Source organism: Strigops habroptila, chromosome Z (genome assembly GCF_004027225.2).
Source record: "Strigops habroptila isolate Jane chromosome Z, bStrHab1.2.pri, whole genome shotgun sequence".
NCBI lineage: Eukaryota > Metazoa > Chordata > Aves > Psittaciformes > Psittacidae > Strigops > Strigops habroptila.
In genome coordinates, this window is record NC_044302.2 from 19,460,618 (window position 1) to 19,487,884 (window position 27,267).

General features: G+C 41.4%; 1 protein-coding gene across 5 annotated transcripts in view; it reads left to right on the forward strand.

Moving 5' to 3' along the window:
- Window positions 1-23,613, forward strand: part of SMPD3 (sphingomyelin phosphodiesterase 3) — a 116,291-nt gene extending 92,678 nt beyond the window's left edge. For all 5 annotated transcript variants that reach the window (XM_030512542.1, XM_030512538.1, XM_030512539.1 and 2 more), the window contains 5 exons: window positions 7,100-7,255; window positions 11,092-11,181; window positions 12,032-12,095; window positions 17,349-17,511; window positions 18,935-23,613. In XM_030512542.1, the coding sequence (XP_030368402.1) occupies window positions 7,100-7,255; window positions 11,092-11,181; window positions 12,032-12,095; window positions 17,349-17,511; window positions 18,935-19,036 (575 nt within the window). In that variant the 3' untranslated portion in view covers window positions 19,037-23,613. The remainder of the gene's footprint in view (window positions 1-7,099; window positions 7,256-11,091; window positions 11,182-12,031; window positions 12,096-17,348; window positions 17,512-18,934) is intronic.
- Window positions 23,614-27,267: the final 3,654 nt, after the last annotated feature.

A 27,267-nucleotide genomic window follows, 5' to 3' on the forward strand; every position in this document is an offset into this window, starting at 1 on the left:
GACACGCTTGTGAGGTGAGCCGATGCCAACCTTATGAAGTTTAACCAAGCCAAGTGTAAGGTCCTACACCTGGGTAGGGGCAATCCCAGGCACTGCTACAGGCTGGGCAGAGAAGAGATTCAGAGCAGCCCTGCAGAAAAGGACTTGGGGGTGTTGGTTGACGAAAAGCTTAACATGAGCCGGCAGTGTGCGCTTCCAGCCCAGAAAGCCAACCGTATCCTGGGCTGCATCAAAAGAAGCGTGACCAGCAGGTCGAAGGAGGTGATCCTGCCCCTCTACTCTGCTCTCGTGAGACCTCACTTGGAGTACTGCGTACAGTTCTGGTGTCCTCAACATAAAAAGGACATGGAGCTGTTGGAGTGAGTCCAGAGGAGGGCCACGAGGATGATAAGAGGGCTGGAGCACCTCCCGTATGAAGACAGGCTGAGAGAGTTGGGGCTGTTCAGCCTGGAGAAGAGAAGGCTGCGTGGTGACCTCATAGCAGCCTTCCAGTATCTGAAGGGGGTCTACAAGGATGCTGGGGAGGGACTCTTCCTTAGGGACTGTAGTGGTAGGACAAGGGGTAATGGGTTCAAACTTAAACAGGGGAAGTTTAGACTAGATATAAGGAAGAAGTTCTTTACAGTGAGGGTGGTGAAGCACTGGAATGGGTTGCCCAGGGAGGTTGTGGATGCTCCATCCCTGGCGGTGTTCAAGGCCAGGTTGGACAGAGCCTTGAGCCACGTGGTTTAGGGCAAGGTGTCCCTGCCCATGGCAGGGGGGTTGGAACTAGATGATCTTAAGGTCCTTTCCAACCCTTACGATTCTATGATTCTATGATTCTATGATCTTGGAGATGCCTGTGGAAAATTTTCCATGTCTCTCTCCTGTCTTTTGTATCAAAACTATCAGCTTTATACTTAGAGTAGGTGTAGGAGTAAAATAAAAGCTGTATCTCCAAATCTTTGTGTAAGATTAGAATTTAATTTAACTAGAGGGGTGAGGGATATCCTGAAGTTTTCCTTGATGCAACTGCAATTCTTGTGCTCCTGAATGCTGGAGAGCACAACACAGCCTTCTTGGACTACCTAGACAGCAGGTATGCTGTGAGCTGACGCCAATTAGCAGTCTGCTACATGTGGCAGAAGGTTGAACCAATGTGCCACAGCATGTCGAGGTTAACCCGGTCAGGCAGCCGGCATCCTTTCCACTTCGTCAGTGCTTCAGCTGCAGAGAGACAGACTTGGGAACAAACCCACCAGACCCTGAAGTACATTAGAGAGACTAGGTAGTGGTAAAGAAGATTCATGAATTTTTCAGCTACATTTTAACAATGTAACATCCTTCTCTGGTTTTCTATTTTTAACTCTGGAATTATGGTAATGTACTGTGGGATTGCTGTTGTGGAGCTGAGATTTGTTGCTGTCTCATTTAGGTTATAAACTTCCATTTTCAGTCCTGTTCCTTTTTATTACCTAGTCATGTATTCTCAGGTAGCCTTTGATAACTGCATTGTGAAGTCCCTATAATACTGAAGAGGGGGGAGGGAAGAAGAATGGGGAGGTAATGTTCTATTTTCAAAGTCAGCCTTAAGCTTCTTCAAGGGTGAAATGCAAACTTCCATTTTCCTACTTATGTTCTTGCTTCATATTTTTAGGCTTACCTGGTTCAAACTACATTCAAAGAGCAGACAATGAGCTAAGAGTACAACTGTCCTTTGATATATTAGTTTATGTAATGAAATGGAAAACTAAAGTTCATGTGTTTGGCAGAGCTGTGCCTTCTGATTTGTATCATCTGATTCATTACATTTCACACATTTAAAATTATCTAAAAACCAGTTCAGTGATGTAGAGATGTGGTATCTGTAAAAACATGCACTGTTTAAAAGGTCAGCCATTTAAATCATCCAGTCACACATGGTGCGTGCAGTTTGGCTTCCATTCTAGGATACATAAACTTACACTTCACAGTTCTGATACTTGCATGAGTATAAGATGGAGATCCAACTGCTTATGGTCAGGGATGAACTACTAATGCTTTTCTCAAGAGATGTGCTGGCTCAACTCTGTTCTGAACAATTACTGTGTTTTCAGACCTAACATTCACCTTTTTCAATAAAACTTCAGAATGAGATGTAGCTTATCCTCTCAATTCTCTACCCATTACTGAATGCTGCGATGAAGCAGTTCTTCATTTCCACTGTGGAAATAGCTGCATTTCAGCGACGAAGAGATCCTTTAATGAGGCTTAAATGTAATTATTTTCCAAGGGGCTGTTAAGTTTACATGGCTCTTTTATGTCTTTCAATTAGTCAGTGATTAATGTTTTGGACAGGTTTTGCCGTCCAGAATCCACCCACCTCCCTTGGAGTCATGACTTTCAGACACCCCACCAAGCCATCAAAACAGAGCAAGCCTCCAGCTATTCCAGCCCACGTCAGATGATGTAGCATGCTGGATACTATCTTGTAACTTCATTCATGTCCCTCTTTTGTGGTTAGTGTGAATCTAGTTAGCAGCACAGGTACTGGCAACTCGTGCTTCTCTAGCACCAGTTTTGGGTTCCACAAGCTTACACACAGCTTAAGCAGAACTCAGATCAGGACTGAGAGAGACCCCTCAAGGTCTGGAATTCTGACCGTGCCATCAGGAGCAATCTTGGTGCCAAGCATGCTTAGGCAGTGATTCCAGATATGTTTCTGAAATAGCAAAGCTGGTGCACCCTACCCCCTGGCAGCCTGCCCTCACCCCCTTCTTTCAGCTGTGCTAACAAGGCTGTTGCAGGCTGTGTTGCACGTGCTGGGGACCTGACCTAGCTCAAAACTAATCCAGCAGAGTAAGGGGGGTGGGGGTGCGTTGCTGCTTTGGTTTTTTGGGTGGTTTGGTTTTGTTTTCCCAGGCTGTCCTGGATTAAGTCTGTTACAAGGGTAGGGGTCTGCTTAACCTGTCACACAGCCAGGTGTGGCACAGCCCGTCTCATGGCTAAACTGAAGCCTTTGGCTGTGGCTTGGAAAGAATTTTTCCTTTTGACGAGGCTTTATGGCCTACACTTTACAACCTCTTTTTGCTCCTCTTCCACAGCTCCCTGATAATATATCCCATAGCACTTATCAGTGCTGAGAACTCTGGTTTTAAAAACCTCCACTGGATGTTTTGATTTCCGTTGCCTAGGCTTGTCAGCTGTTTTGTTCAGCCACCACAGTGCTCCTTTTAACATCTTTCAGGGTAGGACAAAACAGTCTTCTTCAGTGTAATACAATACCTACCTCTAGTTCTGACTAAAGCCAGGTTTTCGCTTAAGCATTTCCAAAGTGAATGGAAAGGGCAAGTATGATTATGCTTTAATGAACAAAAGTGAAGTATTTATTTATGCTGGCTGAGGTTTCCCACACTACGCTTTCATCTTGCCACAATATCTAAAGCTGGAGGGAACTTGCAAAGAGTTTGGAAATGCTGACTGCAGGATCCAGTCACAGCACAATTATTTGCATTTTTCCAGGCCAGTTACTGAGGAAAAGTGCATAGAGCAATTAGCACAAATCAGTATTGTCTGGTTAATTACTGGTGGCAGTCAGTCAGATCAGTGATTCTATCTGAACATTTAATTAGAGCTGAAGGCTGGAGGAGGAAGTTGAACGTTAGTGTTGGGAGTTACTACCTAGGTCTCTTCTGTTAATATTTACTTCTGCTATTTCATTTCAGCAGCAGTTTCTGAAATGTCTGCTCCTCTGGCAGGTCTGAATTCAAGTTTGGCTTCTCCTCTATTAAGGCGTCCAATTAGTTCAGTTACCTTCATCTCCAAAGCCAGTGATCATGGGAGCTGGTCTGAGTCTCACTAGTAACTTTTGGCTACAGATACATGCAGTACCTGCTATGCCACTGCAGTAATCCGGATAGCAATAGCTTAATATTAATCTCAGAAAACAGTTAGGTCTGAATCGCAGTAGAGGATCCCATCTTGCATCATGGAAACGTAGCTCACTTCATTGTACCTGCTTCACGTAGTGTACTGGAGTGCAATTACTTCTATGACCTCTAGTGGGGATAGTCAGAGCTGCGAGCCTACCACAAGTTCTACACTTCTAAAGAGAAATGGAAATCATCTGTTTCTAGAGTTCCAAGGCTACTATTTTCCTGTAGAGTCCTGAGATTCCCTGGTGTGCAGTGCTGCTGCAAAGGCTCAGCATTCTTACCATGCAAAATGTATGTCACCATGTAGTTAATGGTTTTTTAATAATAGCAATGCACATTACCAAATAGCTGTTGCAATATTCTCCAAAATGGTTTTGCCTTGTGTTTTTCTCAAAAGTTTTCTGTTTTGGAGAACTCTACCTTTGTGTGTTTCAGTTGAGTGAATCTGCTACATTCTTCACTGTGCTGATCTGTGACAGGTTGCTGCCTGAGGTTTATGCCCATGTGGCAATGCCTGTATTATTTTATCACTCATCCTAGTGAAGCCATGTTAGATGGGTAACACAGAAAATGCAAAGAAACGTGGACAGTTCAGAGATGTAAAAGCTTGGTTTAGATAGTTAAGCAATAAATATAATGGGGACTTTGTGGGGAGGAAGATGTTACTTGTCACCAAGCACCATCCTCAAAAGTTGTGTGATGAGAAAACAAAGGTGAGCCAGAAGGAAGTACTGGCCTAAAGAGATGAGATAGGATAGAACGATTCAGATGATGCAAAGGAGGACAGTTCACAAAGCTGAGTAAGCTTCACCAGGAATGAGCAAGCTGGGACTGTTCAGACTCAGGAGGAGAAGGCTCAGGAAGGATCTTAGCAAAGTGTGTAAATATGTCATGGGAGGGTGAATGGAAGATGGAGGCAGACTTTCCTCAGTGGGGCCCAGAGACAGGACGAGAGGCAGTGAGCACAAACTGAAATGCCAGAAATGTCATTTAAAGAAAGGATAACGTTTTTTATTGTAAGGTTGACAAAGCACTAGAAAAGGTGACCAGAGGTTATGGAGTCTCCAGCCACAGAGATCCTCAACGCCCAACTGGCACAGTCGTGCTGTAGGTGGCCCCGCCTCAGCTCATGCATGAATCTGTAATTCTGTCTGTATCTTTACATAGCGGCATGTATGCTAGTCACGCACAACTTTCGTGGTTCATGTCACCTGCTCCAGGCTGTGTTTATTTCACGTGACCTATTTCTTGTCCTTTTGTCTAACCACATCTTCACTGTAGGGCTTTCTTGTGCTTGGTAGCAAGGGTGTTTCCCAAGAACACATTGGTCTGGATTTGTGACAAGCTGTGTGGTAGGGAATGTGTGAATGTGAGGTACAGGTAACCAGAAACTCTAAGTTAACGAACATATCCAGGAAGCACTTGTACCTGCTTTTATATTATAGCCCAACTTATAAAGATTTGTTGGGAATAACACAAGTGGAAGGGGGGAAAAAAAAAAAAAGATAATTTGCTGCTGGAATTACCAGTCTCAAAAGATGAGTCAGTGTCAGGACCTATTTAAAGCACTCTCTTTTCCTGTTCATGTCTTTTTTCCATATTCCTTTTAACTATTTAGGATTGTATCAAGTCATGCTTGGTTGAACATTACTGATTCAGTTTGTATTTACTGTTGTTTTACCACCACTCCCAACTCCCCTTCTCCCAGTGTTCTTGACAATCCAACCCTTCATAGGTTAATAGTGGTAGGAAAGTGAAGTTCTAATCCTTAAAGTTTGTCCGGGTGCTAACGCAGTTACAGTGTGCTGCTGAGTTCATGTTTGAACACTCTCTTTATAAAGTGCTGGTGAAAGCTGCAGTTGAGATGAGCGATTAACAAGCTGTGAGGATGTGGACTTAAATAGTCACTGTCTCCAGAGCCGCCACTGAAAGCAGCTTTGGATGTACATAACTGATGTTTCTAATTGAGTTTTACAGCTTTTCAATAGCTAGCAAGAAGTAGTAACTTAGGTTAAAATAAAATTGTAGTCAGGTCATTTTGGATTTGCTGCTTTTCCTTCCGATTGTGGTGTTTGAAAACACATCTTTTATTCTGAAGAAAAGTAATGCTGTTCTGACTTGACATAGCATTTCAAGTTGGAAACAAGGGAAATTACAACTGTTAACTATAGGTACAGTGAAAACAAAAGGAAAGACAATATGGTAAAGAATTATTTCTAGAATGCGTCCTGCTGCTTTGCCACACCAAGCTTTTGCTGTAATCATTTTAAAAGAGCCAGTGACTTCACGTCACCTAATGTGCTTGAAATTAACTGTCGTTAGTTGGTACAATTAAAGATAGTTTTGCAAACAAAAAGTATTTAACAACCAGTCAATCTGAACCCTTTCCTATCACTCTGATAAAACAGAGGCACATCCTCAGCACATGGAGCCTCGTGTGACTTCCCAGCAACTGGTGAAAGGATCTGGTTCTTCACTGCTTAAGTACTGCCTCCCTAAACCTGTATCTACATATACCTTTAAAAATAGGAAAAAATACTTCCAGTTAAAGCATTCTTACTTGAACATGAACCACAGAATCACAGAATGGTTTGGGCTGGAAAGGACTGTAAGATCACCTAGTTCCAACCCCCCCTGCGAATAGATCTCTTCCTCATATGGACTACTACAATGTGAGTAAGTTGAATTCACCATAGATGTATATTTTCTAATAATACTTGAAGTTAAATTTTTCATTTTAAAAATCAGAAAGCAAAGAAAGATCAAGTGGTTTACCACAGAACATGCTGTTCAGTTTGGTCTGAAGTAGGACTGTAACTCTGAACTTCTGATTGTAACTGCTGTGCATCAGATCCTCCTCCTCCTCTGGCTAGAAGGATAATCGTTTTGGCTGGTTGTCTGCAGTGTAGATGGAGATGCCTTGTCTTCTCACTTCTTCACACATGCCTGAAGAATTGACATGCCTGCTAGATTGACTCCAGGAGGAGGTATTTAAATCATCAAAAAGTGTGGTTCCTAATGAACTCCATAATGGGCTACGCACAGTGTGCTGAGTATACTATTAGCCACACCATTTTTTTATCTTGCACCCTTTTTCTCAAGATGTCTAGCAAATAGCTTAGCAACTAACACAGGGCTGAGAAACGTGCTAAAAGGAGGTCTTGTCTCTTGTTTTGATTATTTGAATGTTTATTTGTTTGCTACAGGAGATACTACTGTTCGATGTGAGCAACTGGATATGCTTCAAGATTGGCTGTCTGAATTCCGAAAATCTACCTCCTCCTCCAGTACAGCCAATCCAGAGGAGCTGGTGGCTTTTGATGTCATTTGTGGAGATCTCAACTTTGATAACTGCTCCTCTGGTAAGACCAGGTTTTGTTTTCCTGGTGTCTACCTATTCCAGAAAGAAACAGGAGAGTTCTTGATTCCTGTAAGCTATAGCAGTATCTGAACTTGTGACTGGCATTTGCAAGGGAAGACTTAATTGTTACAGATACCTCTTAACATAGGTACTAGCCTTGAGATAAACGTAGGAGGGTAGCTCACACATACCAGCTCTGCTGAGTTAGTAAGCACGATGCTTTTTAAGGCACAAAGGGCAGTAATTTGTGACTTCTCGTAGCAATAATGAGGACAGATCCAGTGGTTTAGCTTTACTTGAACTAGGGACATCTATTGTACAGAATTTTAGTTACTAATGAAAGACATGGATGTTATGGGATTTTTGTGGAGAAAAAAGCAAATTCATGCAGTTAAAAGTAATTAGATAGTGCAAATACACAAACAGGAGATTAATGCTGCAGAAAACTAAACATTGCTGAATGAGTCTTGGAAAAAAATTAACTGATGCTGTGTACTTCTGGGTTTTTTTTAATAATATTTTTCTTCTATATTTGGATGCTGAGGGTACTAGAATAAGAACGCCACACCACTATAATTAATGGGTGGTGAGTTCACAGAGATGGTAGCCTTTTCTAAACATAAATATTACACTTTGCTAATAGTTAAATTGCTAACATAGATTGCAGAGCATTGTGTTTGTGTATGCCCTCTGCCTTCCTGCTCAGTACAGCTCAGGCAGCCACCAGAGCTCCTTGCTGGCCTTACACAATGGCTTAGACCTGTTGGACACTTGTAAGAGAAGATTTTAGCAAAGTTGGAGAAACATTTAATAGGGTAGAAGAGATCATCAACCTGAAACACAGCCCTTCTGGTGTTCATTTCTAGCTCATATGTACCAAAAAATACATGGGTCACAATTGTATGATCCAAAGTAAACTCAGAATGGTCCGAGAAAGTGCTCGCAAGTGTTCTGACTGCTAGAAGAACCTGTTATGCACTGTGGAGGTGAACAGGAAGTGGTAATGGCTACAGAATACTGTAGTTAAACTAACATGTATTAGGGAAAAATAGAATGGTAGCTGCGATAGCGAGTTTTTTAGGGAAGGAGGGAAGAAATGTGCTCAGTAAGAGGCCTTCAGCTAGTCAAGCTGCTATACAGACAGGCTGAGGTGGCAACTGGAGCAGTGCTGGTGAAGGGAGATAGAAGCGGGGGGTTATGAACAGCCAGATCTGCTGTCAAATCTGTGATGTGGCTGTTTCACCTGCAGTACTGTTGGGTGGATGGAGCGGCCTGGAAGCAAAGGTATCCATCAAGGGAAAAAAAAACCCTGCTGAATAGCAAGGGGGAGTCTGCCCAGCCAGGTGGCAAATGGAAAGTGAATGGGACTGTGCAGCATGAAGAGAAAGACAGGAGTGAAGCCAAGAGGCAGAACATGCAGACGGTGTTCTCCACCTGAGAAGTTCTGGCACTCTAACCCACATTTTGCACAAGAAGCACAGGGTATACTTAATGCTGTTGTGACCTGCAACTATCTGCTTTTGCAGATAATAGTTGTAAACATTGCAACTACTACTAAAGAGGACTGAAAAGTAGGTTATAAAAATCCATTTTATTTTTGCTATCTCTGCTGCTTATTTAACCCCCTCCCCTTTAAAAGTCACTCAGCCTGGAAACTGAAATTAAGCTGACTACTTTGTTTTTTATTTCTAGATTGCTTTCTTTCCTTACGCTCTAAGCAAGACTAACACAGTGGTTTTAAGTTTTCTCCTCCATTTTTACATTGCCATTGCTTTAGGGACATTTGTTAGCATTACAGGGAACTGAACATATTAATTTTTTTAAGCAATTATCAGCTTTCTGTGGTTCTGTGTATGATTTTCTGTATTCTTTCCCACTCCACAGACTCACATGGCAAGTAATTAATGTTCCAGTGAATATCAAGCTTCTATTCTTAGCTGTATTGACAGAACAGTTTTCAAAGATCTCCAGGCCTATGAGTGACCTTATGCTTATGACAAATTTTCTGCAACTCAGTTTTCCCTTCCAGCTTTACAGAACATTATGACAACACTCATGCACTTAGTGGGAATGTTATTTGAAAGGTCAGGTTGCTTTTGACTGACATATGTAGAAGTCTGTTAATGTTTTTAAACCTTTTAGGGTAAGATAAAAAGCCTTCCAGTCAGATGGGTTAAGTTTGTCTCATCAGCTGTGACTTGTTGCTGTCGGTGTCACAGCTGCAAATCAGTCATGGCAAAATTTTAATCTATTTTGGTTTTGGAGAGATTTTGTAGACATATAACAAGCGAAAACCTGGAAAAATGAACTGAACAAAGGTTTCATCATCTACTTTTCCATAAACATTAAACAAACCAATTGGCTGTTGAGACAGAACAAGCAATTCTCTGCATTGCATCCCTGGCAAATCTTGAGAGGTCAGTCCTCCCATCCACTGCCACATCTCTAGGATGCCCTGCCAAGTTAATTTTTCAACCTCCCTGAGATTATGAGGATGTTCTCAAGATCAAGAGCTAGTCAGGAGAGGTGGGATGGGAGCTAGAAAGAGGTAATGAGATAGATCAGCTGGTGTGGATGCAGTAGCTGAAAGACAGCTCTATTAATGACTACTAGTAAGAAAATGGCAAACATGCCTACAGCTTATGGATGCAGTACTACTGCACTCCATGTTTGTGCTCTGCTTCCTTCATAACTGGGAGAGGTCAAGAGCTTCTTCCCTTGGCAGGAACAGCATTTCACACAAGATCTAATGTGATTCCTGCAGTGTGTGATCTGCATTCTGGCTAAGACACACAGCTCACGGTTCAAAGTTTTGTCTCCCACTTCAGAGGAGTCCATTTTCATGTGTACTTACATATGCTGTTGTCTTGGCAACAGACAGTGACAGGTATTTTACAGCAGCAGCTCCAAACGCAGGTGAATATTCTGCTGGTCCCAAGAGAGAGCCTTCAAGTGTTGCTATGAAGTTTTAACCTTGTAAAAGGTGTAAGTGCTGCAAGAAAGAAAGTTAGCAGGATCTGTGCCAGTTTGTTTGCCATTTAACACAAATGGAATTGTAGCAGCTGGTGTGTTCAAGTTCTGTTCGTGCTTGTTTTCCAGGTACAATGACTGCTATGTCAAAAAGCACACACAGAACTAGAACTTGCTTATTTGTTCAATGTCTGAAATTCTGCTATACACATTTTTGTAGGATATCTTACTAAATAATCCTAGGAGCTTGATGTGCTAAATGCAAGGAGCACAGCAGCAGTTAGGAAGAAATTCATTTGAAGTTGATAGGTCATGCTGATTATGTTCAGAACGACTTCAATGCTGCAGATAATATCCCTAGCGAATTATCATCTGCCCTCTTATCTGTTATAGCTTGGAAAACATTCAGTGAACTTTTCTGAAGCAAGTAAAGCACAAGCTTTTATCTTTGAACTTACTCAGATGTGTATATACACCCACAACAGCCATTCACATTGCCACTGTGGAGTCAGTCCAATTCTCCGCTGAAGTTTTGTCCCAGTGTAAGCCATGCAGTGTCAACGGCAGGAAGAAGAAATATGCTGGAAAACTCACTTCAGTTTACTGCTAGACACTACTGAGAATGTCTTTCTATGAAAGACTCTGTAGGAAAGCACTGTTTCTAGCAAACATTTGCTTGGATTTCTGATCAAGACAAGATAGTGCTGTGCAGTACAGCTGCTACTGAAGTGGTTCAAATCAACAGTATATATATGCATTGAGGAAGAAGGAGGACTTGCCTTCTGTGTTGTGGCAGGACACGCGGCTGTCCAAAGTTCACCACACATAGCTGATATGCCTTTTCTTGGGCTTGTGCTTTCCCTGCAGAGGACAAGCTGGAGCAACAGCATTCTCTGTTTACACACTACAAAGACCCATGCCGAATTGGTCCTGGGGAGGATAAACCATGGGCAATTGGTAAGACCTTCTCTAACCATGAGTGTATGAACATTTCTTTGTCTCACTCACACAACATCGGTAAGCAGCAGACAGTTCAGCTAACTGGGAGTAAGAATTTGGTGGAGACCAAATATTTACAAGAGGTTTTTCTGCAACATGGATATAAACCTTAACGGTGTCTTGCTGAACTATAATTAAGAACCAGAGATCTCAAACTTCAGTCCACATTCTGGAACTTCAGCATTGAACTCCTTGAATGCCTTCTCGCACCTATTCTACTTAAAAAATAATGTCTGGATTACTTGGGGAGGAGCCAAATTATTGTTTCTGTACTTTCTGCATGCAGTGGAAGCCTGCAGCTTTTGATCAGAATGTTCCATTTGGTGTTCTATAAATACTGTAAGCGAGGATGGAACAAAGCAGTTCAACAACACTATGAACTGGTAGGATTCATCTTTTAAAAGGTTTCATGGAACTGTAAGCTATTTGATAAAACTCAGCTAAACTCAGTGAAACTTTAGTTCAGCAATTAGTCTTTCTCTAGAGGAGGAATTATAACTGCGAAGATACTAAAGGTAAGAATGTGGAATTGTTTAATAACATGGCTTTACTCTGTCGTAGCAGAAAAAACAAAAAATCAGACATTGGGGCTGAGAGACTGTCCCAATGCTGGAAGGGCAGAGGCAATGTTTTGGAAGATGTCAGGCAGTAAGGAAGTCTGGACAGAGGAGCAGTGAGCACAACATGCTCTCAGCCTAGTGCCCTCTCCCCCGACAGATTCTGTCTTCACAAATCTGCCCCTAGAAGCTTTCCAAGTCAGGTCACAGGAGGAGTGCTGGGACAGTTACATCTCCCTTTCTCTCCACAGGTACCTTGTTGGATCCTGAAGGACTGTATGATGAAGAAGTGTGCACTCCAGATAACCTACAGAAGTATGCAATTCCTCATTCTCCCACATGCTTTGGACAATTCCTTCAAAAGCCAGTTTATTGCTTGCTATTTAACATTTCACAAGTTGAGGGGTGTTTTATGGACTGTAAAAAAACCAAACCAAAAAAACACCACCCAAACCCAACAAACCAATCAGTCTTTTACTCAGGGATACTTGGGGAAGAGGATAAAAAGGGAAGGAAAAGGGGCTGCTTCTCTAAGTCTTAAAAGAATTGGCTTCAGTGGGTGAGAAGATGAGAGCAACTGCAGCCAGTGGTGTTCTATTTCTCTAGAGTTGGTCCTACTTGGATAGCCCTTCAGGACAGGAAACTCTGAGAATTACCAGAAAGGGTACAGAAACAGCTTGTCTGGAGGTGCTTTTGCAGGCAGCCAGTTCTGTGGTCACAGCCCTATAAAGGACAGCAACAAAAAGGAAATGCTGAATTAAAGAGCACATCAGCCACAGCTTAACATCAATCAGGGATACTAGTGCAGCATTACTACTTTTAAGGAATATTTGATACTGAGAAACAGGTTATTTTTGGTTTGAGCTAGCAGACTTATGAGAAATGCAAAAAGCCCTTAATTAGTAGAAGTCTAAGTTAGATTTCTTGAATACTTGTGCTGTTTGTCAAATAATATGCTACTGGAGAGAAATTATAAGCTTTGTACATTTCAGAGCAGCACCTGATTTCATTAATGTAATGATCCTTTCTGCACCTTTTCTACCTTGAAGGCTAGTTTAATGGACTATGTTATTTGACTAACTAACTATAAAAGATGTTGTAGCTGTTCATTACCAAAATATTCTAAAGAGGTAAAGTTATTCGAATTACGCATCTGTGCAGACGCTTCAGTTAACACACATAATGGAAACGGAACCTTATGTAGGCACAGCTTCTGTTGGCATTTTTACTCACCAAGTACAGAACAGGGCATGGTACAGATGGACATTAGTTGAACGTATTTAGGTGAAGCTACCCTTTGAAGTTATCTTTGTATCAGTTTTGAACAAAGAAACTGAATTCTAGACATAAGCTCTGGGCTTAGTTGATATTCAAATAAATAAGCATTTGTTACAGTAAGTCATGCTTTATGCATTAAAGAGCCTGCAAATTTTCCAGGCATTTCTATTCACGTGTTGAAGACATGAATTTGGTACATGTGAAAGGGATTTCTGGAAATCAAAAGTAAAGTAATTTGGCCCCACAATCAACTGCAAATGCAAATCTGCATGTGGGTGTAACATTCTATTTTATGGTTCCAGGAGCAGGCTTGGAGCATTTAAAAAAACAAAACAAAAACAAAAAAAAACCCACACGCAACAAAAACTGAAACAAAACAAAAAAAACAAGCCCAAGGCCCCTGTGTTATCAGGCAGCCTTTTGAAACAATCTGTCACCAATTACTTTTAGGGCATTTTGTTTTATTCCCTGAAGAGTTCCTTGTATTCAGCAATTAAGTTCCACTGACAAATATATGACTGATAGATAAAAGCCATCAAATGACCAACAAAGATTTAAGAGTATTACTTCCACTAGCTATGTGTAGGTACAGCACTTAAGTATGATGTAACTGGAAAATATTCCTGAGTGCTGGCAACAGAATATACATTACACCTTTTGCCTACTCAGTGTGGCTTTGTTTTCTGCACAATGTTGTAATTCTCTTAGATCCCAGTTTCCACTAGCTTTTTATGCAGATGTGCAGAGAGCAGGGATCTGCATGTGTACCTTACGTAGATGTACTTCAACAAGAGCCTGTCCTCTCACCTCTGCAAGAGACTGGTAAACATTAAAATTGCCAATAAATTCAGTAAATTTTAAAGCCATTAATGGAATTTGAGCTTTAAAGATGCTTAAATGCTAAATAGCACAGAAGCTGTGGAGCACTCTGTATCTTAACAAGCATCATTCATCTACACAGCAAAACAGGGTACAGCCTGAAACTGATCTGTTCTCAAATTTTTCAAAATAAACCTTGGTCAAGCTTTACAGACTGTTCAAACAGACATTTAAATTGGCAGTGTAAGCTATCCAGAGAATTAGTTCTTCATCAGCACTCCAGTTCATAAATAAAATTAAGTACTTCACATTACTAAACTAATTAGGTCATAAAAGCAGCAGAACTACTATTTCCTAAGTATCTCTTTCATGTTAAGTACAGCATACGTACAACATTGGACTAGAAGAACATACTTGGTACAAAAAATGAGCCAGTCACAATTGTGGAACAATAACTGTATGTGGCTGTAATAATTACAATTAATAAGCTAGCTGACACAGTCTGCGCCCTGCCCCAGCACTGGAAGCTACACAAGCTTCTGTTCAGCAAGGCTTCACGAAAGGCACACAAATAATCTCATCTCACACAGATGACTGTCGCTTTTGAGCAGAGCACGGGAGTAAGGCCATTTTCATCTCCAAACCCTGACTGGAGTCTGGCACAGGAGAGCACAGCTGAGAAACAAGATTTAAATGCTAGTTTTTCCAGGCTCCACTGCTGGACAGGGCTCAAAGTTCTGGGTGACAGGCTGCAGCACCAGTAACAGAAGTCCTCCTTAACTCAGATGCTTCACGCCTGAATGAGGGATGGTCCCTCAACCTTTATGATGAGGGAGTAAGTTTTGCTTTATAGCTCCCTTACATACACTGTTCTTCATGCTCTTCCTGTGTTCACTGCAGCTACAGTCAGCACTACCAACCAGCTAGTGGCCAGAGTGCTGGCTGACAGAATGTTCATACTTAAACTCTGGAGGCTGAAAGTCTGTCAAGAAAAAAATGAAGTTCCAATTACTTTCTATCCTCCCCTTCTTTGTGTCAATGAAGTAAGCCAATTACTCTGACAAAATTCAGGTTTAGTTGTGCAACTCACTTGTAATTAGTTAAGTTCACTTAAGTTGTTAGCATGTAACTGTCAGCAGGGCACAGCCAGATGTCCAGTACTGGTGTCTGCTTCCTGCAGAGACAAACAGCAAACCACTGCATGTGAAGTTTTAGGCAGAAGCAGATGCATGCATGTTTACAGTTTGTTTTCCTCATGTATTTAAAATTAACATTGCCCTTCCGTGAACAGTTATGCAGGTTGAGTGAATACCCAGTGTTCACAGATTTTTGAAAGGACATAACTGCAGCTAAAACAAATTAATCTTTTAAATTAACGCAAATAATATTTTTGGCAGTAGCAATGCAGTGCTAGTCAGCAGTTTCTTCTACTTTGTTACTTAATTAGCTTTGCCAAATATAAATACAATTTTTGAAAGAGGCCAGTCCCATCAAAGAGCTTGCTTTCTTGAACCTAGAAAAAGAATTCCAGGAAGTGAATCATCTGCAGCAGCTTTTTGTAGGATCAGCTTGCAAATAGGGTGCAGACAGCAAACTAATTTAATGTGAGTTATTAGATGACAGGCTAAAATGCAGTAATACATAAAGGGAAGCTTGCTTTCATAAACTGGTTACAATAAACTCCAAGAACCTGTAATACCTCACCAAGTCCAAAGTGGGTTAAGAAAGGTTCTTGCTAAATAACTATGTGACCAGAATTTTGTAACTGTTATCTTTTGAGGGCACATGAAATACTACTTGTATGTCTCAACTAACCCAAATATACAGATTATAACACTAGTGAGACCTAATCAACTGCAGGAAGTGCTGTGCCCCCTCTGCCACCATTCAGATCCTTCCAAAGAGACAAAATTTGACAAAGAAACCATTTAAATCTCAACCATTAAAACACATCACGAGATTCTGGTGTTTGTCTTGTTTTTCTTCATTCTGTACTCTCAGATGCATGCATTAAAGAACTACTAAACCCAACCCCATAAAACCCATCCGAAGTCAAGTCTTAAAAACCAGGTGATCAAAAATAACTTATTTTTTCCCAAAGTGAAATTAAAGGCTTTGTACCTGCTAGGACCCAAGTTCCTGGCTCAGTGTTTCTCCTGAGACAGCTGATGATGTAGCTTAATGGCGTAATCAACTCTTACAAGGGAAACCATAGAACCTTGAGCTCAGGTTTTGGCAGGTAAGTAAAGCAAAATGATTTTCAAGGAGGTGGTTTTGAAAGTAGTTTATTTGTGTTTTGAGCCAGACAGTAAAACCACAGCCTAACCTGTCTCTCTCCGCATGCACAGTTATTGCTCAAACCAGCTGCAACTGTATGTGATGTTAATTGTCTGCATGATACCCTACACAGGCAGTTACAATGTGGAGCTCCTGATTTTGCAGGCACAGTTGTTTCTGTTGTTGGCAGATCTTTTAAACAGAACACAAGAAGGTAAACCAAGTTTCCTTTTAAATCCAAGACAATGGCAAAACAGTACAGAACAGCACAGCAACATAGAATTACTGTAAAATAGAGTGACATGGACCATTCTGGTAGTATGTTCACAGCAGGGCTAACTTCAAAACTTAGATCGAGTCGCTCATGGCCTCAATAGTCTTCTGTATAAAACACACTGCTGAGATTTAGTAGCCGAAATAAGAATTTTAATAGGAAAGTTGCAGCTCATTTGCCTACACAGGACTGGTACCTTGAAACTGATTCTTAATTTTGGGTGCTTCTGTATGTGGTTTTGGCTGGACCAATCTCCTTGCAAGATGGGGGCAGGACTAAAACACCCACTGAGTAAGTCTGTCTCTGCAGAAGAGTTCGGAGAGTGTCACATACAGGAATCAAATAAATTAGGCTGCCATTACTCCTGAGGTAAGCACGTGGGTAATCTGATGCTGAGGCTTGCTCAAAACCAGCTACCACCTGCCCAGGTGTGTGCTCCAGAAGCCATTCCTCATTCATACCCTGTCTGTAACACGGTTGTCTGAACCTCAGAAAGAGCTACTCTGATCAGAATGGAGAGGTTTGTATTGAAGTACTCAGGTTTATTCTGAAGTAACCCATGAAACAATTTCCTCCTCTGCTAGACTTAACAGAGTGGCTATGGGCTGCAATATACTAGAGACAGCAGGCAGACAGGGTCCTCTTTGCAGGTGTCTGTGTTCCTGGTTACAAGGGTAGGTCCAGCAGTGCAGCACCAGTGATGCCAAACACGCTCTGAGGCTTTAAGAGCACTGTCAGTGTTTGTTTAGCACAGCCTCATACTGGAAAACACACTTGGAAGAGGATGTGCTCTACAAGTTTAACAGTCCTTTTGGACAGGCATTACCCTTACTGGGGATTTGGAGAGAATCTAACACAATGCATGAAAGGACAGAATGAACAAACATTTAAAGCACTTGTTTTGCTTTGTAATGAAACAGGGTGCTGGAAAGTGAAGAAGGAAGGAAAGGATACTTGGTCTACCCCACCAGCAAGAACCACAGTTCCAGTCAAAAGGGGAGGAAGGCATCGCTGAAAGGAAATGGGAGGAGGATTGACTACATGCTCTATACAGAAGAAGGTCTCTACCTGGAATGGAAAGTGGTGAGTTTCAGAGCTGACATAAAGAGCCGTAACTCACACAACAAACTTGTCTGGATGTACTGCAGCCTGTTCTGCTTGGGTTCAAATTCATACTCCAAGGGGAACCTGCTGCTTTGCTATTTTCTACTTCCACAAGCAAGTATGGAGTTTGTAAACCTATTATGTAAACAAATTCAAGATGAGTAGCAGCACTGGTAGATACGCTGCTCCTCAACAACAAATAAAACACCTTGCTTCCAGTCCTTAAAACTCTTGCCAGACTAAGTGTTTTGGTGTTGCCAACAGTCTGAATGTTTTTTCATCTTCTCAAGTATCTGGATATAATTTTATTGTGCCTATGAAAAACCCTCATAAGTTATAAGCCTGTGATGCATGGGCAGATGTTGATATGGGCTAATCAGAGTGGGATCTTGCACTGCACTCTCTGCTTCCTGGTGTAGGACCTTAGCTTATACAGAATTCCATGATTAAAAAGAGACCCTAGTTCACATTTATCTACCATACCCTGCTGTAGCTGCTGCAGAAGAGCAGGCAATAAGAGCAGTTCAGCATAGCTTCGTGTCCAGTACCTTGATCGGCCTGTGCTCTGTGTGCGCTCTGTGGACATGGCAGCTTAGCAGCTAAATTATTTTCAGGCTTCCAGTTTCAGATGCACAAAATGCCCACGGTGCATCTGTATGGTAAACCCATCTTACATTTTGCATTAACAGCAACAAAGCCAATATTTGAATAGTTCCGACTCAGATTAAGTCATTGATAAGGCTCATGCTGGCAGCATAACTAAAATACATGTGCTTTCTGCAAGCAATTCCCAAAGTACTGGTTAAGGAAGTACCTGGCTGGTGGAAGGGGTAAGCTGCATTGCGTCAGGTGAGCGCTAGAGTGGCTCCATCGAGCTGCAGAAGCTGGGAAGCACACAGTATTTCCTACAGAACATCAATTTGGTCCTATGAAATGCTGCCAGAACAAAGTCTGGAATTTGGAGACATGAGGAGCAGGGTTCCTCATTGCCTTAAGTCCCCAGGAAGTTCAACACCTCAGTCTAGAAGACAGGCTTCCTTTTTAGCTGCATGCCATGGCTAGTGTGGTACAGCCAGCCCCTCTGTATGTACATGGATCACCAACTGCAGCACTGTAGATCAGTGTCTGCAACAGCACAGCTGTAATGGAAAGAAAAGGTGCAACAGATTCCATCCAGAGTAGTTTAACTGATATCATATAAACGGTTCACCTCATCAACTGACATGCCCTGCAAGGCAGATAGTTTACCATGAGCCCAGCCAAGCTAGGCTGGTCCCGCACATCTACTAATGCAGAAAGGTAGTTCAAAGTAAACTAAAGAGAGGCATAAACCCTGAGTCTGGTGTGTGCTATACCAGATCAGTTTTCCAATTCTTGTCTTGCTTTTGTTTTTCCTCTGCAGGAAGTGGAAGAGTTCAGCTTTATTACCCAGTTAGCAGGCTTGACAGACCATCTACCAGTAGCAATGCGTCTCATGGTTTCTACAGGAGAAGATGACCCTTAAAACTGACCAGCTTCAAGAGATCAGAAGAGGGAAGCATTAACGATATTAAGAAAATATCAGAGAATAAGAATGAACTGTTCTGATGCCACGTTAGGAAAAATGACCAGACCCAACTCGGGCTAATCGCAGAACATTACCAACAAAGGCAGATATAAAAAGGGAAGAAATGGAAAGGGTTGTGGTCAAAAGCCACTATCACAAGTTGCTCAGGCAACAGGGCAGGCCTGTACTACAATGCTTTCACTGTGGACCGAATGGAACCAAGATGGAAGTCCTAATTCCTTCTGAAACAGTGCCATTCTTACTAAAACATGTTTTTATACTAATATATAGCACAATTTAGTTTGTACTTAGTCTGTGAGTTAGTGCTGCTCAATGGTTTTTTGCATCATTTCTTTGTATAACTAATCAGCTAAAGCTTTTTTTCTTTTTTTAGCCTGTTAAAAGTTGTAGTAGCGTGCTTGCATCAGTAGCATGCGCCCGCACTGCATGCCACTCTGAAATAAAATAGTCAGTAAGATACCATGGGGAATATCAGAATGGAAGCGAGTTCAAAAATCAGATTACCAGCCAAAGCAAAGCATTCTGGGACCGGCAAACCCTTCTGTCCTTACAGACAGATCTTAAAGCAAATAAGCAGAACCTGTATTCAGTTTGCAGACCAGTATCTTCCTGTCCTAGTTAAGGATACTTAAAAGATTTGCAATTAAGACTTTAAAAACACAGTTCTACCCTTACTCCAGCTGTGTTCCCACTGAAATTATGAAGTGTTGTGTCTGAATAATGACTCCAGAATTGGGCCTTCAGCTTTCTAAGCGCAAGTTATTCCCTTAAGAAGACATACAGTTCCCTTGTAATGTTTTTTCTTTCTTTCCATACGTGGGACAGTTCTGAATTATGGTATGGGATGATATGTATGTTACAGTAGCGTGAATAGATTCCTGTAGTACCGTTGGTAACACCAGAGCCAACCTTCTGCCTTAGTTAGAGTAAGTGGGAAATAGCTTGTAAAATGCATGCTAGATATAGAGATAAAATTAACAGTTTTGGGGAAAAATGTAGAAGAGTGTATGATAAGGCAGGATAACTTCACAATTTTCTGAAGGAATCAATCAGTACACTTAAAAGGAAAATGTAGCATAACTAACTAGAGAGTAGAGAATAGAACTGTGACTCTCAGCCTTAAGTAACTGTAGCCTAGGAGCAGAGGGTTTGTTTCTGTCCGTGAGACACAGTTCTCCATGTGTTATGTACTCACAGGCTTTAACAGGGGACTTGCCAGCTAATTTGTATGTTCTTTCCCTGCAGATCTGTGAATGTGGGGCTCCCCTCTGACATCTTATCCCTATGACCTGACCTACCCAGCCTCTGTAACCTTAACAAAAATAATGAAAAGCTGAGGATCAGGTCCATGACAAGACTTGGTGTTTCCTTAGGGATTTAAATTCAGAAGGGTTCATGTTGCTTGGAGAACAAGGAGACCCCTTGCATTTTCACTGACACTTAGTTTCTTCTGCCCACTTCATGTTCAGTTTTAGCACTATTTCCTCTTACATTTTAAATACCCTGTGTTAAAAAGAGTTAATCTAATAGTTAGACTTACTCCAGTAAGTAAACTGTTTTAGTTATGCTGGCCACAAACTCCTGAAGATGCTCTTGTTTTGGTTTAGTTTGCATCTGCTAGGAATCAGCTTGAGCTAAATCAGAGACATCCCAGCCTGTGCAGCCTCTGGTACTGGCTTAATTAGCTGCAGTAAACAGTGAAACTTTCACTTAGGTCAGCCTGATTTTGCAAGTAGAGAAACAAAGCTTTAACAGTCATGAGAGTACTGGACTGACAGTACTGCCTAATCCCAAGTAGATAGCAGGCCACTGTTCACACACTCCCACAGCACCTGGTCTCAACATGTTTTATGCCTCATTTTCCAGTCCCAGCAGCCCTTCAGCAGAGACTGCCTCTAAACAGTGTACTGTGCCAAACCATGGGGTAGTCTGCAAGTGTAACCACAGGGACTCCAAAATGGAACCAGACCTAATTCCCCTTTTTGATAAAATTAGGAATTCAAGTTTACAGCATCAGAGACTCGAGTGTACTGTCCCAGTGCACCACCAGTTTCCCACTTTGTATGTTTCTCTTTATACAGAGGGTGCACATATTTGCAACGTGTTTTTCTGGTTTCTTATCTCCCCACCCAATTCAGAAAAACTTGTACCTGAAACAATGCTTTTAACCCTACTTTCTACCTTGCTTGTATTTTATTAACCTTTTTTAAAAAACCAAACAGTACCAGTAGTAATTTGTGTGCTGTCCAGCAGCTATTTCTCAGTAGTAAGATTAAATATAAGGTACAGTATTTTTAATAGCTTTCCTATCAATGTAAATTGCAATTTGATATCCACTTCTCTAAGTGTCAGTTGCAGGAACTGAATTTGACACTGTGTGGGATATAATCCTAAAACTACTGCCAAACAATGTTACATTATTTACAGTAAAACTAACATGGTCTAAATTACTTTAAAATCAGTTCTGCGGCTTTGTGCTGACTAAAAGGCAGGCACTTTTCTGTCAACTTTTTGAGACACGTTGGGAAATATTTTTCAAATTTAAAGTGTTTTAGATTTTGATGTTCTTAATTTCTCAGTGATCATGAAATGGATAGTGATAAAATGTTCTCTCAACACAATACAAATACATTTAATCAGTCTAAGTAGTTCTTACTAGTTTACTGTCTTAAGGATCAACCTTGCAAGAGCACGATGCTGGGAGGTACAGCATTGTGGCACCACTGTACAGATGCTCCTTGCTTTTGTGCATCAATCCTGTGCCTTCCGATGCCTTGGTACGCTTGCAGGAGTCAGAGAGCGTATGTACTGCTAAACTGTAACGAACATGCTTTCCTTTCCAGGGGAGAAGCCTCCTGGAGAAAAGCGAGTTTGTCTACACCACTACTACCAGTTCCATAGATTGACTGGCAGACAATAATTCAGACAATGCCTGTACCAGCAGGTATCAATCATTACAAGCCTTAGACAGATACTATGTAATAGAATATTTGCATTAAAAAAAGGGGGTGGAGGCGAACTGTCAAGGAGAACATGCCCAGGAAATCAAACTCTGGATAGCTTTTTCAGATGTCAATCTCACCTTGCTTAAGTATAGCATGATGCAATTTATCAGTAGGATGTTATTTATTAGAAGATTGAGTTAGGCTTATAAGACTGTGCTGGCCCTACTTTGTACAGGAGTTTCAGGTATCTTCAAGAAGAAGTGGGTGATAACACAATTCTTGGTTTAATAGCTGCCACTCAACAGGGATACTGTAAATGAAGTGTCACCTGTTTGTATAGAAGCTAGGTAATATCTCCTGTTTCTCATTTTCCATTTGCATTTTATAACAGCACTGCTAGAACAAGTGAACAGAATACACAAACAAGGACAGCCAAAAACTAAGAACTCTCAGAAGTTTTAAGGATGTCAAGTCCTTACAAAGTCAGTACCTATCAGTCACTTCAAAAACAGCCTACAGAACGTAGCCTCTTGGGCACATCCAGATCCAGTTAATCTGTGCACTATTTGTCTGAGGACACGTGATCCACCTGCTTTACAGCCACTAAGGACCAGGAGTAGTGCCTAGTGTACTACATCTCTATAACCAATTCAAGTAGTGGCCTGCTAGTTTTATTCCACCACAAACTGAATGCTTAATAGCAGGTGTCTAAAGCAATTGAACTGTGCCACAGACTGGCTCCAACCTGCAGCCTGTTGTAGGGAAACCCTGGAGAAAGCTGCCTGGTGTAATGAGTTTAACCGTCTTGTGCTAGCAGTATGACAGAGTTTTGTCCAGGAAGCACTCTCAGCCAGTCTGGCTAAACCCTCAGTCCTACTTGCTGGGTAAGACAGTAAGATTTAAGGAACTTACAATTCCGATAAGATTTTTCCTTTTTTATTTTTTTATTTTTTTTTTTTTTTAATGGCCTTTCTTTGGTGTTCCCAATTAAGCCAATTGGCTGTCCCCAGTTTGGTCTTCGATCTACCCTGGGATCACACAGCAGCACATCTATGTCAGCACATATCATCAGCTCAGAAATGAAGCATTTTTACCTCCTGACACTACAGGAGGAAAACAGAAATACAGCTCTAGCACTCTGACAAACTCCCAATTATATCATCCATTGCAATGAGGGTCAAATTGTTACTGAAGGTCCCATTTATCCATGCCATCCTGTTTTAAATATAATCTTGATGCTTTTAAAGACTTGTATTATTGCTGAGGTTTAGAAATCCTATACTATGAATAACCTTTTTTATTTCAATGATTTTTCGGTATTGTATCCTTCTGGAACCTGATGTTTTTATATGGTAAGCACACACCTTCTGACATTTTGTTACAAATGTATTAAAAAAAGAAAAAATTAAATATTTTCATTGGTTTCTTTACCTGCAAGAAAACCACAATCTCAGACCTGATAAAAGCAAGGTATTTTGAACAATAGGAAGGGGATTTTGTCTTTTATTGGTGCTGAAAGGAATAACTGGTTGATGCAAACAAGATAATAAAATTTCAAGGCTCGAATGATTCCGTGCAGTCCACTTTTTCCGGTTTTGTGATGTGGAGTCTGACGTCACTAACAGAAATCTGACTCTAAGAGTACAGTCTCCCTGTGCTATGCCTGTTGTCGTGAATCTGCAGAAAATAAAGGCTGAAAGAAATTAATGCTTTTAACTCACCCTCCACAGCTCAAACATTCCCCCCCACAAGACACACCCTGCTCAGTGCTTCACACAGGCATTCACACTGCCCGCTGTAGGCTGCAAACCTGAACCCCCATTTCTCTGCCAAGGACATCTATTCTGCACTGCATTCTGTTGGTGTTTAATATAAGACCACTTCACAAGAACAATTCCTTCTTATGCAGTTGTACACCTTGACATCTCAACAGTTATCTAGTCCCTGAACTAATGAGAGCATGTTTATCTTTGGTTGGACAGTATAAAGATTAAAAAACAAACACAGTCTCTGTACATTTATCCTTAAGAAATCCAATGATATAAGAAAACAACATCAAGGCAAAGAAACCCATTCTACTGGTTCAGTCTTTCTGAACAGTCCTCAGAGTCCTTTATAAAAGCTGGTAGGAAATCCCACCTTGAAAAATTTATTTTCTCCACAAGCAGAAAGGAGGAAATCAGTGCAGTGCAAGTGACAGAGCACAGCACACAAGTTTCTTGCCATTAGCTCGGGAAGGAACCGCTTTTGAGACAGGATGTTAGAGCTGGATCTCTGCAGCTTTCTCCATTGCTGTACAGACAATTTTTGTCTGCATTCTGATGCTTCCATAGCATTATCCTTCAACAGGCTTAATTTTCCAGTGGTAGATTCCTAGCATGTGCCTCTCCTGCAATACCTGACTGGTTTTCCTTATTGCATTTTGCATTATTACATGAGAGCTCATGAGTGGGTTTCCCTCTATGAAGTGCTTTAGGTACTTCATAGGGAAACACAGTCATTTCTTGGACAGTTGGCACTTTTCAGACATTTAACTAAAAAGAACAAGTACAAAAGAATCATTATTCCTTCCTGCTCCCTTTGCCCCAGCAGTTGTAGTGTAGTTTATTGTGAACCTGTGCCCGCAGCTGCCTTGTGGTCAGCACTGTAACTGCAATGCCATCTGCCTCTGGCTATTATACAGATTCTCTTGGCAAAGCACCCATTAAAACACAAACCTCCCTATCCCACTGAAATTCCTGCTCAGAATGCTGCTGGAACCACTCCTCTGTCAGCCCTCTTCGATTGTTTAATATTTCTATTTGCTGCAGCAAGGAGAATTGGTACATCAAAGTTGCTCATATGTATTTTCATGGCCTTTCAGAAGACATGCTCTTACTCTCTTGTTACTACTGTTTTTGACTACTCCAGATTTCCCATCTACCACTCCTAAATCTGCAAGCCCATTTTCCTGCACATTTCCCTGATGTTTAGGGAAGGCTTCAAGCAACCATTTGTGAGATCAGCGAGTGGGGCTTGCTAGGAAGACTGGCAGGAAAACAACAATCCTCTTTCTCATCTTTTATGTAATGGCAGATTTAACAACTTCTCCTTCCAACCATTAGATGTGGAAAGGAAGAGATACACATTAATTGCAGGTAAGACTACAAGAAAATGGAAAATGAAAAAAAAAAATTAATCTGAGGATATTTACACACTGGGTCTGTATACCCAAAAAGATCCTGGAATCTCCATCAACGCATACATTCATTCCCTTTACTCCCTTTCCACAGCCCCCAGACTCACTTCACAGGCCTGACAAACATTCTGTACTACTGCAAATCACACTTGCTGCAGAGGCTGTGCTCAGTCCTACAGAGACTGCAGCACCTACGCTGGTACCATTGCCTCTCACGCCAACAGACAGCTTCTCTAACCTGTAAGCCCAGTTCACCCACCTTCACCATTTGGTATGTCCTCTCACCCTCCTCCTGTCTGACCCACAGATGCTTCAGTGCAGAAGACAATGCCGCTGCCCTGTCTTTTATATAGCACCCAGCACTACAACATCAAGGAAATTGTTCCCAGGCACCAGAACCATCTAAACAGTAAACTGCTCAAAAAAGGAGATCAACTGTACTAGAAAAATGCTACAGCCTTTCTGGGTGCTTTAAAGCATAATTGAACATAATCACATAAAATACAGGGACATTTTCCCCATGTTTCTATTAATACACTAGCTTACAGCTGGTTTTCCTGTCTGTAAATTGCATAATTCCTAGAAAACAGTCTCTGCTTACTCTGTTCCCCTGGAAACATCCACCAACATGTGCTTGCACAGTTTCTACCACTGCCAAGCCCCTTCTTTCTCTTTTGTAAGTAAACCTTTGATGTCTCCAAGACCAAATCCACAAAACAACTCCAAACTGCCCTGTGTGCCATGGTCCCCAGTTGGTAAGCCATGTATACCAGAATATCTTTTATCTGTATAAACACTGCAACAAAATCCTAATGCGTCACAGTAGTTCTGTTATATTACATCTGTCCTTTTACAAAGCTCTGCTAAAGCTCCTCAACTCATGGCAGCATGTGTCCAAAGCAACCAGAAGCCTTAAAAGTCCCATTCCTATTTGCAAATGTTTTGACTCTTAAATCCCAGCAACAAGATGCGTCAGTCTGATGAGCTCAACAGAGACCTTAATGTGATCCTGAACGCTGTACTGTCATTAGTGTACTGAATATTGATATCTCTGACCGCTTTTCACCCTGCTAAAATGGAATCTGCCTCACAGACATACACATTAAACACTGTATTAGCTAGTAACTGATATAAATCCTTCTGCCTTAACAATACAAAATGGAGGATGATGGCAAAGACATTGCAGGGAAACAGAGCTGCCTGCAGAAAGGACTGCAGCATGTCTGTAAAGCGGGCACACACACCCTACGCATTTAACCTGAGAGCTGTAACTTCACAAATGCCTAGCAGAACAACTCGCACAAGTCACCATAGGATGCACCTATGGTAAGAACTGCTCTATTCCACAATGGTGTTTCTGTAACTTAAGATTCTGGATGATGCAGTGAGAACAACTGAAGGGATTTCCAATGCTGCTGCAGCATCGCATGCAACAGCACCTGCACAGGCAGGCTCTGAACACTTCGGTATTTGAGAAAAGCAAATGGAGAGTTCAGAACCTGAAATCACCCAATGGCAGTATACTGTGCATGGATCCACAGAAATGAATGGAAAGAGATAAGCATGAAAAGTGAAAGATGACATCTTTCCACATTAAATATAATTACGTATCTTTGTTCCCATTAAAGAGGTTCATAAACTTAAAAATGAGCAGCAGACCATCAGCTTGAACACCCTGGCCCAGCTACAGTTTGGGTAACATCCTCACTACCTTTTCATACCTAAGTAGGTAAAATTATTACCTCCTTTGTGTTTGGCTGCAACAGGTTCCTAAATACCTTCCAAATGCCAATCCAGAGTTTTGAACACCCAGCAAAATGCAGCTGGATCTTCTTCTACAATTAAAAACTTCACCTGAAGTCAACTGACACACTGTCACCAGCTTTAGCAAAGCCAACACTGAACGTTTTATACTGCTTAGTAAGGACCTTCAGGATATCAAGGAAAAAAAGGCAGCTGCAATGTCTGCAAGACATCAACTGAAAAAATATCCTGGGCCTAGGATGGTGCCAAGCACTATGCTAAATATACTTCTAATGAGAGGT